A 12,096-nucleotide genomic window follows, 5' to 3' on the forward strand; every position below is an offset into this window, starting at 1 on the left:
CGGGTAGATATAGCAGGTCCCTTCCAATTCTAGCCCTGGAGGAAAACCTTAACAGTGAGCCCAAGGACCCAACCGACGTCTGACAGAACGCCATCTTCGTGAAGCTCTGGACTCGCGGGTCGCTCCTCTGTCTCGGCCTTCCCGGTTTCGTAGTTTGGGATGTTCAGACGAGGAGGTTCGTGGGCCTCTTTAACTGCAGGGTGTTCATGTTCATGTTCATGTTCCTCGTCACTATCCATTCCGTCGTCGACAGAGAATAGACTCCATCCCACCATACGATCGACCCAGGCGCCAAGTCCAGTTCTTGGACGTTTTGACCAATGCAGCTCCTCATCGTCAAGCTCTTCAGCAGTATACTCTGGTTCTTCAAAATCGTCAAATGATTCACCAGCGAATGCCTCGTCGATGAACTCTGGGGCTAATGGGTGAACACCATCCTCCGGAATCTCAACATAGAGCTCCTGTTGACGTGAGTGGGATCGTCGACGAATAGTCGCATCACTTGCAATTCTGCTTCGTGGAGTATAGAACTCAGAGTATGATCTCGATCCTCGTCGTTGTATTATTTCATCCCCATCTTCCTCGGCGTCTGAGCCATTGGATAAAAGACTCGTTGAAGAGGCACGGCTAGTAAGCCACGATTGACCTTTACTTTCTCGTGCCTCTGATGTTAGAGCAATACCAGCCCTATGAACCCATTCCGTAGACTCATTCCGACGGACGGGACGTGAGTCGAAGTAAGAAATCCGACGATCGGCAAGAAGATGGCTAGCTGATTTAGCTTTGTAGAGTTTGGTATCTCCACGGGGTGTTGCTGGAACGCTAAGTGGAGGGATGTGAGGACGCGAGCGTTTACGAGAGGGGTTACGTGACAGAATGCTGGGAGTCGAAGGCGCCTATGAAAGACAATCGATTGTTAGTACACTATCCCCGCGTAAACTATAACTTGTGGATCATAGTATAGATAGTACACACCGAAGCACCCTGGATATATGAAGTCTGGGGACCGGTCATAGCCAGATGGTCGTCAGGAGCAGTCATGCTGAAGTGGGTGGTGAGTGGCGAGATATTACTGAGGTTGAGGTTGGAAGACGAGCGACGACTTCGACGGCCACGAGGAAGCTGAATAGGTAGATTCAAAGCAGTTAGTAAATTTGGCTGACATACATCAATTAGGCAAATCATTCTGAGGTTGCACAAGAAGATCTGATCTGGGGATCCGGGGATCGGGGGTGCTGCCAGGGGGAGGGTCTCACATTCTCCATGGTGATTGGGTTATTAGTTAAGACGTCGGTTGATAGTAATTAAGAATAGGCAGATTAGATTAGATTAAATAGAATCTGTGGATGTTTAAGATGTATCGATAGCCTCTGTGGGTCTTTCCTCTATCTCATCTGGCTGAATTCACACGGTTTTATATTGATGGAAAGGTGTCGGTGGAGTGACGATGCTCGCGTTGGTCGGGTATCGCCGGGTTGCCCGAGGCTTTGTCTTTCAGCCGGGGCACCTTGAATATCAGAAGTCCAGACCAAACCGACCTGCCCAGTACAGCTACTCCCTTCAAGGGAAATGTCTAGATCCTACCCGCAACCATGGACAAAATTTTTCCCTGAGCATCTTCATAGCAATAAATAGAATCACGATTTTCGTTAAAATTTAACTTTTTCTTTTTATCAGCTAGGGTTTCGATATTTCGTAGAAAAAAAAAAGTTTTATTTTCTAGCGCCGGAATGCCCGCCACTGCGGCTTGACAGGCTCGAGGGTGACAAGTGACAGGTGCCATTTAACGAAGGAGGAAGAAATTTCTGGGGTCATAATTATCAGGGCTTCCTTATCAGAGTCGTTGATCGATACTGACGCCATTGTGCAGTTCTTGGTTGCTCTTGCCCAGTAAATACTGAGGCTAGGGACTCAAGTAATCATATATGATCTCATAATTTGTGAGTTAAATCGAATTCGTATCTGATAAAATCATGGCTAGAAGAGGGCACCCGAAACAATTTGTCTGGCTGAAGACTGTATCGGCATGTGCATAGTACTATCCATCGGAAAGGGACACGCATTTAGACCTGTCGGTTCGTATCCGAGATGTCCAGACAAATACTACTCCCATAGAAAGGACCCGTACCATACTCTCACAGCCTATAACTTCCATTTAGAGTACTATAGTATAATAGTTATTGGACGGATAGGTATGTTCCTGGGTACTTACTCACAAAGTAGATACTCGTATCGTAGGTAAGTACATGCAAAAAATATGGTTTGAGTATCACCGAACTATCTGTTGTCCAAGGATAGAATCGACGAAACAAGGATGGTTCTGATTGTCTGGTCGACGAACAACTGGGCAAGATGCATTCAGCCGAAAGGCTACAACAATTACGTGTCCAGAAAGGCCTTTGATTGTCAAAAATCGATCAAGACAAGACAAGACAAGACAAGACAGTGTAATTTAGAACTGTGGCCTATACAGGTCAAAAACCAGAAGACTCGGGGTGCACTAGGTAATATGCCGCCAATGGTCAGTGGGAAACAAGTGGTTGTGCATAAAACAGCTAGCTGTGCACTTACCGTATGGTGAGATGGTAGCCGCCATACTTTCGAACAAGCGATATTAACTGCAATGCGGCAGTACTTACATAAGTGATGTATGTATGTACACTACATTACATTACCTGGCATGCCCTGGCCTGACATTCGTTCTGCATGTTAGTTATGGCCCAACCCTGGGTAGAATCGAATAGAAATTAAATAAAAAAGTGAAATGTAGCATGTAGCATGTATAGGGAGAGAGGAAGAGAAAGTGAGAGAGAGATGTGTTGGTGGACGTCATGGCCACTCTTCAGCTGGCGCGAATCACACAAATCAGGCACGAGGTCACCTTCTCTCCCTCATAACTACTAATTACTAACTACTCCCTACCACAACCATCCACCCACCCACTAACCACTAACACTAACCATCTGCATCTGCATCATCTCCAACTTCGGATCCCACGCCCACCCCGTAGATTGTCTCAACCTATCCTCCCCTCACCAGAATCTCCTTCTAGTTGACCCAGGATTCCATTTCCTTCTTTCTTTTATTCCCGTCCCTGCGTCTTTCCTGTACCTTCGGTTTCGTCGGCTCCGAATTCATACCACGTATCAACATGAGCATCGAATTACACCCCTCCGAGCTTGGGTTCCGACGTAGGTAGCCCCCCACTACATTCCATTAGTTCTCTTGCGCCATCCAATCCACTAGAATATGCTGACATCGAGTCTTCCTTTCTCCTTTTCGCAGGCCCTTTCGATCGTGAGACCGTTCAGAAGCTCTACATCAAAAACCCGAATCCCGGTCCCGTCGCCTTCAAGGTAAGATTATGAATGACGACCTCAGCCTCGGCACTTTAGACAAACACTATGGCTAACATATGTCATCGTGTTCTCAAAGGTCAAAACAACAGCACCGAAGCAGTACGTTGTCATGATCTGAATCTTACTGTCCTTAGTTCGCCCATCTGACACTTTTCGTCCTAGATACTGTGTCCGTCCGAACTCAGGGCGTATTGAAGCTGGCCAGGATGTAGAAGTAGCAGGTACCTCACCTCACCTTGCCTAATTTGTCTCATAGTCCCGAAATCGCTCCTTCTAACACAAATAATAGTTCTCCTACAGGCCATGCGGGAAGACCCTCCCCCAGACTTCAGATGCCGTGACAAGTTCCTGGTCCAATCGGTATTAATCACAGCGGACCAGGAGTTCGCAAACATCGCCACAGTCGTACGTCTCCCTCCTTAATAGCCAAGAAATATAAAAAGCATTAAAAGGCACTAGTGCTAATATACCTCCAATTCTAGTGGTCGAGTGTTGAGAAACTAGGCAAGGAACATATTCAGGAGAAGAAAATCCGAGTCACATATCTCCCAGCAGAGGCACCGGCTCTCCGTGAAGTTGAATCTGGAGCGGTAAGAAACCATATCTGTGGTTCATTAAATTATTGGCGTATGTACTGATCCCTTTGATGTCCCAACAGCCCGCCAAGTCGCCGTCACCACCCCCGTATACTTCCCCAAGCCCAGACCAGCTAGCTATCAAATCGGAGGGATCCCAAGTCCGGGATAACGTCAGCGAGACCGATGCAGAACCAACCGAAGCCCACGAAACAATGCCGATAGTCGTCAAAACCGTAGCAGACCAATTGACCGATGCGAGAGCCCAAATCGCCGTTTTGACGAAGCAATTGAAGGATGGTGCCCAGCAGAAGAACTTAGGGGAGCTTGCAACGCAGGCCAAAGAGAAGGTTTCGGCCGGTGTTACCAACATTGGGCGTACTAGCCAGGCTCCTGAAGGTGTCCCAGTGCAGTTAGCAGCTGCTCTATGCCTTGCTGCTTTCTTGTTGGCTTACTTCTTTTTCTAAAAACAAAAACAAAACAAAACACTGGTCGTTATTTAATAGTTACACTGCTTGCTTGGGAATCCGTTCATTCGTACGTATTGGTGGGATCATTGACGTCTATCGGACGGGAGAAAGCCGATCGTTTTAATATCATATAAATTTTCAAACCCAACGGTTCTTTTGGGCTGGAGCCAACTGCTCGTCCTTGGAAGACCCCTCGCCCAAAGAAAAAGTTGACGGTTCCTCCTACCGCCCCAGGCCAGTTCCAATGACCCCTTTTCCAATAAGATTCCTTTTATTTTGCTGTCTTGTTGGTTTCCTTGTATATACTTGCTTTCCACTTGTCGTCAATTCTTTTCTAGTTCCACCCTCCCCTGTCTGCTTTTTGCCCCTACCATATTCTTTTCTTCCCTCTATTCTTTCGCGTTTGAGATCGTTCCCTACCGGCGTCACAAGAAATATCGAGTTTGTGTTCCCTTCTATACAACCATAGCGGTGTCGTGTACTCTTTTTTATATCTATAATAATATCTACGTTTTTAAAGGGAGGATCGATTTTGGGAAAGATTTTAGTCTACTATGATAGTTTCGATTGAAACCGCCTAGTTAAGTTTTGAGGGTTGAAAATGCTACGCATATAGTATGTCTTTTCGAACATTTCGAATTCCCAGAGCATCTATTTTGATAATTAAGCGTTTTCGTATGGATGCCTACAAAATTAGGGAAGAAATGAAACCGGTACCTCCAGCACCTTACACACCAGAAAAAAGGGAATATAAAAGAGAAAAAAGGAATCTTCGCAAAAAACGCCCTCCATATCATGCGAGCCTATCCTGCAGTATAAAAAAATTAAAAATAAAGAGAGAGCAAAAGGATAAAAGAAGTTCGGCCGAATCTTCTAAAAACCGTCAAATCTAAAAATCCTCGTGGTTAGAATTGAGAAAGACAATGAATCATTAATGTTGATGCATCATCTGGTAGAAATAAGCAACTGTTTCCTTCAGACCATCAACGGCAGCCCACTGTGGGGCCCACCCGAGTACCTCCTTAGCCCTTGTAGTATCCGGCTTCCTCCTCTGGGGGTCGTCGGCAACGGCAGGGAGATAGGTAACCGTTGAAGTTTTCCCTGCGTCACCGTATCGTGCGCGGTGCTCATTGACGAGTTCTACAATCATATCTGCGAACTCTTTGATGGTGTACTCTTCTGGGTTACCGAGGTTGACAGGGTCGGTGTAATCGGATTCCATTAGGGCGATGAGGCCGTCGACCAGGTCGTGAACATATTGGAAAGAACGGGTGGCTGAGCCGTCACCGTAGATTGTTATGTCGTCGCCTTTGAGGGCTTGGACGATGAAATTGGAGACGACGCGGCCGTCATGCCAGTTCATTCGAGGGCCTGTGGTTAAATATCAGTTCCATGTTACTTTACTGGATCGGTATTTTTAACATCAAAGAGAGGGGTCAATTACCAAAGGTGTTGAAAATACGGGCGACACGAACATCTACCCCGTCCTGTCGGGCATAGCTGTATGTCAGAGCTTCTGCAACTCTTTTGCCTTCGTCGTAGCATGCACGGGGGCCGATACAATTGACGTGACCCCAATATGTTTCTTTTTGTGGGTGTTCTTCCGGATCACCGTAGACCTCTGTATATAATTTCAGGATTAGAATTATTGATTGGGTCTGAAAGAGTTCAAAAAGGATCTTACCAGATGTACTAGTGAGAAGGAACCTGGCTTTGACCCTCTTGGCTAGCCCTAGCATATTATAGGTGCCGAAGAATCCGGTCTTGAGAGTCTTGACAGGGTTGGCTTGGTAATGGACGGGACTGGCAGGACAAGCAAGGTGGTATATCTGGTCTACTTCGAGCATAATTGGGTCGACGACATCGTGTCTATTTTGCTGATGAGTGTTATTGCATTGAGTAATTTGAAGCAATTGAATAACTTACCTGATCATCTCGAAATTTGGATGGCCAAACCAATGTGCCAAATTCATTTTGCTACCGGTAAAGTAGTTATCGATAGCGATGACATCGTGACCCATTAGCATCAAGCGGTCTACAAGATGCGATCCGACGAATCCTGCACCCTAATGCCGTTTTTTTCTATATGAGCTTTCTTCTCTCTCCTTTTATCTCTATAGTATTTTAGAAAAGAGGGTTACTAACCCCGGATACCAATATCCTCTTCTTCTGAAGCGGATTAAGCTTCTTGACAGGAGGGAACTCTGGTGGTCCGCCAGGGTATACAACGGATGAATTGCTTCTTCGCAAGCCTCCAAAACCGGTACCAGGTCCATACAGGCTACGCATTGTATCCAAAGAAACTCCTCCACGCATTGGCTTCGGAGTTCCGTCGTCGTTCTTCTCTGGTTCGGAGTTGGCTCCAGCAACAGGAGCACCAGCAGTGCTACTATTACCACCTTCATCGGGAAGGCCGTGACGAAAGGACGACATGTCCCATAATCGGTCGTTTCGTTCACCGGATGTAGGTGATTGGGCCGGAGATTCTGACATGTTGGCAGAACCGAGGATCTGCTGGGCGGCGGACATGCTGTTTGATGTTGGAGATACACCTGAAGGTCTTCGGGGAGAGATCATGATTCAACAGATCTAGACCGGTTGGAAGCTGGTGTTCGCAGAGGACGATAATTAGCCTTGCCTTGCAGGTTCTGGCTCAAATTGCGCTTTTGAAGGGACCGCCAATGCGATGTAATTACTTACTGTAGTTAGAAGAGGAATGGAAGGGAATTCTAGAGAAGGAGTCCCTGGTAAGCTGCAGCTGCCAGTTATATAGAAAAACCGCAGCAGGGAGACGGGCTCCACGGAGGTCTGCCATAAGAATGTGAAGGTTTTGCGGCGTTCTGACGATACCGCCTTCTCTTTTGTTTTTCTTGGTTCCTTTTCGAAATTTCCCTTTTTTTCTTTCCTTGTGATTCTGGTTCTTCTTCTTGTTCTGGTTACTTTTCGCTTTACTTTTCTCTCCGACATGCACAGGCACGGGAGAGGATATTAATGCGGTAATGTGATGTAACGCAAGCTGGGGGGTTAGCTTTGGGCTGGTGTTGCAGCTTATCACAAACATCCTTGACTTCGAGACTTCGAAACGCGTCAACCGAACTATTTACAACCAGTCGACCGTAACCATGGCGCAAAAGAGAGGGTTTGAGCCCAGCGGGAATGCTGGCGATGGTGGGCCGCCGCGCAAGTTTACCCATCGAAGTACGTCTATTTTCCGAGAGAAAGGGTTTCAAATGGTAGCATTTAGGGACTTTTGGGGGAGATTGGAAGGGTCGAACCACGATTATGATGATGACGATGATGCTGATACCGATGGTGCACGTGGGCAGGACCTGTTACGGATTATGGATCCTCGCTTGCAAGATGGATATTCGACAGACGGCTGGACTTCAGACCGCATTGTCAGGCTGGGAGCTCCTTTGCAGAGGAAGGAACGTATCTAAAAGAGGTGCGTGTAATGTCGTTTTAGTGGTGGCAGTGACGGTGGGAGTGGTGAATGGCGATGGTGGTTGGATAAGACGGTAGACCCATGTCATGCTGACTTCTAGTGCCATACAGTTGCTACCGTCGATAAGTGCGACGACGAATGTGGTTGCTCAGATTCCTATACGACATATTCATGCCTCCTTGAACAAAATCAAGCATCCTATTAATATGGTCAAGGTGGGTTTCTTTGGGGTATCCCTAGGGGGTGGGATGATATGATGACGATAGACGGACGGCTAAATTTGTCACTTTAGTGGACACCCGAGGGTCGCAGGTTGCTTACCGGGTCAAGTAGTGGTGAATTCACGTTATGGAACGGCATGGGGTTCAACTTCGAAACCATTATGCAGGTACGGCTCACATGTCTTTCTGGTCTGGGGGGGTTTACTGAGGACTAATTGAGGATATGCAGGCTCATGATAGCGCAATCAGAGCATTGGAATACTCGCATGGTGCAGACTGGTTATTGTCAGGAGATCAAGATGGTATCGTCAAATACTGGCAGACAAATTTCAACAACGTCAAGGTACTGCAAGCACACGACAGTCCCGTTAGAGACGTTTCATTCTGCCCTACGGATGCCAAGTTCGTAACTGCGTCCGATGATGGTAGTCTCAAGATTTGGAACTTCGGCGAAGGGGAAGAAGAGAGAATACTCAGTGGACACGGTTGGGATGTCAAATCGGCGCATTGGCACCCGTACAAAGGATTGATAGCTTCTGGATCGAAGGACCATTTAGTCAAGCTCTGGGACCCCCGGTCTGCGAGGTGCTTGACGACCTTGCATGGTCACAAAAACACAGTATCGAGGGTTCGCTTTCAACCCTCGCAAGGACACTTGTTGGCTACATCTGGTCGAGACATGACAATCAGAATCTTTGATCTACGAACAATGAAGGATCTTTGCATTCTACGAGACCATGAGAAGGAAGTCTCATCCCTAGCATGGCATCCAACTATTCCGTCGCTTCTTAGCAGCGGCTCGCTGGATGGTTCAGTCAGACATTTTGTGCTCGACGAACTATCGGCTTCGACCGGCGGTAGTGTGAGTGTTGTGAGAGCTGCAGTATCAGTTCCTCACGCACACGAGAATGCGGTTTGGTCGATGGAATACCATCCATTAGGACACATTCTGTGTACTGGATCCAACGACCGCAGCACAAGATTCTGGGGACGTCCGAGGGTAGGAGAAATCGAGTCTTTCTCGGAGAGACAATATACTGGAGAAGGAGCATATGAATCACGAAACGATAACAAGGGCAAGAAGAAGCATCAACCCAAGGAGGAGGAAGAGGAAGCAGATGATGACGATTATCTGATAGACCAACAGATGCCGGTCCCTGGAGCTGGGCCGACACCTGTTCACCCAATGGGCAATATGCCGCCATTCCCACCAGGGATGGATTTGGGAGGTGCTCTCCCTCTTCCTGGATTGCCAGGTCTTCCGGGGCTTGGTTTTCCGCCGCCACCACCTGGATTCGATCCGACGTTAGCAGTATTGGCCGCTATGCAGCAGCAACAGCAGCAACAGCAACATAGCCAGCAGAATCAAATGCCGCGGCAGTAACTGTGATTGGTGCTTATATTGAAGCCACCAGAATGCATTGCGCTAGGGCGGATGGATGTACAATAATTTCTTATATGATAGCAGATTGGCGTTTTTACTCTTGGGCGTTGGGTCCCTGTTAACAATATTATTCTGCAATGCCAAATACCCTGTACTTTACACTACTAGATATTCTTCCTTTTCTTCCTTCCTTCCCTCTCATAAATTCAATCCTCGAATGATCCCAACTCAGCTCATCTCAGAATAACATTTATTTTTTCGCCGCCATCGGCATCCCGGTTCCGGGGATATCCATTTCGGCATGCCGAGATCCCTCACCAATTGGTTGGGCCGCCGAATTTTTCGGGCTTTTGGTGGCAGGAACACTAACAACTTAACCGGCGCCCAACAAATTAAATCCCACGTATCAGCACCGCCGCCAATTGAAAGCAATTACGTTAATACGACGAGTAGTTCTAACTCTGTTATTCCCCGTCGACAACGACGACATCATCAGCCTCCATCCCTCTTTCATAGGATTGTCGACCTTCTCCCCCCCAATCTCCTCTCATTCTTTCGACTCCGCCGTTCCCTTCTTCCCCCCGATATCGATATCACGATGCTGGCGTCCCAATCCCGTAAGGCGGCTCTGAACGCCTTCCGAAGCTCCTCCCGAAAACCGCTCGCTGCAGCCCTCTCCGTCCGAAGCATATCGGTCGACGCGACGGCTAGTCAGGATGCTCAGGCTCCGGAGGTAATTGGTATCTTGAATATCCTTTACTCGAGGGAATACTAATAAGCATATCTACGTTCAGGACCCAGACAAGCCCTTCACAGTCAAACTCCTTTCTCAGAGCTTCGATGCCTTCAACATTGAACCCCCATCGTTAGACTTTGTTACCACCAAGAATGAGCTCATTGACATGTACAAAAATATGGCGGCCGTCAGGTACTTTTTTCTCCCCCACCTACGTCACAATATTAACATTACCCCCCTCTATCCTTTTTTGAGGCAACTAATCGCTCATATATAAAAAAATTTTGTTATGAAATATAATATAGACGTATGGAATTCGCTGCCGACAGACTCTACAAGGAACGCAAAATCCGTGGTTTCTGCCATCTTTCCGTCGGCCAGGAAGCCGTGGCTGTCGGTATGGAAAAGGCAATCACCCCAGACGACCAAGTCATCACTTCCTACCGCTGCCACGGCTTCGCCTACATGCGTGGAGCATCTGTCAAGTCCATCATCGCGGAACTCCTCGGCCGACGTGAGGGTATTGCATACGGCAAGGGAGGATCTATGCACATGTTCGCCAAGTCATTTTATGGTGGTAATGGTATCGTTGGAGCGCAGGTCCCCGTCGGTGCCGGTATCGGATTTGCCATGAAGTATTTGGGACGACCGAATGTTACTTTTGCGCTTTATGGTGATGGTGCAGCGAATCAAGGACAGGTGTTTGAGGCGTTCAACATGGCCAAGCTGTGGGATATCCCGGTGGTATTTGGTTGTGAAAGTAAGTTTATATACGGGCCCCTTTACGTATATCTTTATTTCTCTTTGGAACATGGGCCAAGACTATCGGGAAAGGAAGAAGATCTGAATGCTGACCACTTTATTTCTTGCCGGTTGATAGACAACAAATACGGTATGGGTACCTCTGCGGCACGAAGCAGCGCGTTGACAGAGTACCACCAGCGTGGACAGTACATCCCCGGTTTGAAGGTCAACGGTATGGACGTCCTAGCGGTTAAGCAGGCTTGTGCTTGGGCGAAGGAGTACACTACCAGCGGAAAGGGACCTCTTGTTATGGAATTCCTCACTTACAGATATGGTGGCCACTCCATGTCTGACCCTGGTACCTCTTACAGAGTATGTATAAACACCCAGTTACCGGATCCTCATATATATCAGAATGATACTAACAAGTGGCCCTAGACCCGTGAGGAAGTTTCATGGATGCGAACCAACCAAGACGCCATCGCCGGCCTTCGCACCAGACTTTTGGACTGGGGTGTCGTTACTGAGGATGGTCTTAAGGAATTGGACAAGGGAGTCAAGGATGTTGTTGACCCTGAAGTCGCTGCTGCTGAAGCTGCTGAGGTTCCAGAGAACTCCCGAAAGGTTCTTTTCGAGGATATTTATACCCGTGGATCAGAGCCAGATTGGTTGCGTGGAAGAACTGCCGAGGAGACTTATTACTATAAGGAGTAGAGACTGCCACTGCTGAAGTTTTTTAGCTTTTTTAAAAAATTTTAACCTCTACTATCCATTTTATCTTGGTTCCGAGTCTTTTTGTAGTAGCTCGGGCTGGCTGATAAAGTCATTCGTTTCATTATTTGTCCATTTTTACTTTATTTTATTGCTTCTCTTTAAGTAGTTGGTAGCTGTACATAGATAAGACCGGATAAAGTGAAGGGAAAAAAAGAGAGAAGGGAGGATTCGTTTCTTCCATGTTGATATTACGCCGATTCCTTTGTAGAAGTTTTCTAGGAAAGCTGATAACTTAGGTCAGTGGGTAAGGGTAGTAGGCATAAAAAGTAGGTAGTCATCCGGGATCGAGCATGGGCTTTATGGGGTTTTTCGTGACAAGGCTTATGTACCGAGGTGCGCACGCTTAGCTGGGGTCTCGGGGCCTGCCGAGGTACGTACGACGCGCGCA

General features: G+C 47.4%; 5 protein-coding genes across 5 annotated transcripts; 3 read left to right on the plus strand and 2 right to left on the minus strand.

Moving 5' to 3' along the window:
• Positions 1-29: 29 nt before the first annotated feature.
• Positions 30-1,265, minus strand: AOL_s00043g552 (uncharacterized protein; the record flags this gene model as incomplete). The annotated part of the gene is made up of 3 exons (XM_011121038.1): positions 30-896; positions 976-1,122; positions 1,257-1,265. The coding sequence occupies 3 exons, from the start codon at positions 1,263-1,265 to the stop codon at positions 30-32; spliced, it is 1,023 nt and encodes a 340-aa protein (XP_011119340.1).
• Positions 1,266-3,151: 1,886 nt separating this feature from the next.
• Positions 3,152-4,401, plus strand: AOL_s00043g553 (uncharacterized protein; the record flags this gene model as incomplete). Its single annotated transcript, XM_011121039.1, has 7 exons — positions 3,152-3,191; positions 3,286-3,356; positions 3,436-3,458; positions 3,522-3,580; positions 3,649-3,764; positions 3,842-3,949; positions 4,018-4,401. 7 exons carry the CDS (start codon positions 3,152-3,154, stop codon positions 4,399-4,401), a joined length of 801 nt encoding a protein of 266 aa, XP_011119341.1.
• Positions 4,402-5,335: 934 nt separating this feature from the next.
• On the minus strand, positions 5,336-6,933 carry AOL_s00043g554 (uncharacterized protein; the record flags this gene model as incomplete). Its single annotated transcript, XM_011121040.1, has 5 exons — positions 5,336-5,775; positions 5,849-6,025; positions 6,089-6,273; positions 6,331-6,470; positions 6,550-6,933. The coding sequence occupies 5 exons, from the start codon at positions 6,931-6,933 to the stop codon at positions 5,336-5,338; spliced, it is 1,326 nt and encodes a 441-aa protein (XP_011119342.1).
• A 593-nt stretch (positions 6,934-7,526) lies between these two features.
• Positions 7,527-9,454, plus strand: AOL_s00043g555 (uncharacterized protein; the record flags this gene model as incomplete). Its single annotated transcript, XM_011121041.1, has 5 exons — positions 7,527-7,602; positions 7,731-7,849; positions 7,960-8,064; positions 8,142-8,237; positions 8,300-9,454. 5 exons carry the CDS (start codon positions 7,527-7,529, stop codon positions 9,452-9,454), a joined length of 1,551 nt encoding a protein of 516 aa, XP_011119343.1.
• A 598-nt stretch (positions 9,455-10,052) lies between these two features.
• Positions 10,053-11,648, plus strand: AOL_s00043g556 (uncharacterized protein; the record flags this gene model as incomplete). Its single annotated transcript, XM_011121042.1, has 5 exons — positions 10,053-10,187; positions 10,249-10,382; positions 10,496-10,950; positions 11,071-11,306; positions 11,373-11,648. The coding sequence occupies 5 exons, from the start codon at positions 10,053-10,055 to the stop codon at positions 11,646-11,648; spliced, it is 1,236 nt and encodes a 411-aa protein (XP_011119344.1).
• Between the last annotated feature and the right edge of the window lie 448 nt (positions 11,649-12,096).

This window comes from Orbilia oligospora (genome assembly GCF_000225545.1).
Source record: "Orbilia oligospora ATCC 24927 unplaced genomic scaffold scaffold00043, whole genome shotgun sequence".
Classification (NCBI taxonomy): Eukaryota; Fungi; Ascomycota; class Orbiliomycetes; order Orbiliales; family Orbiliaceae; genus Orbilia; species Orbilia oligospora.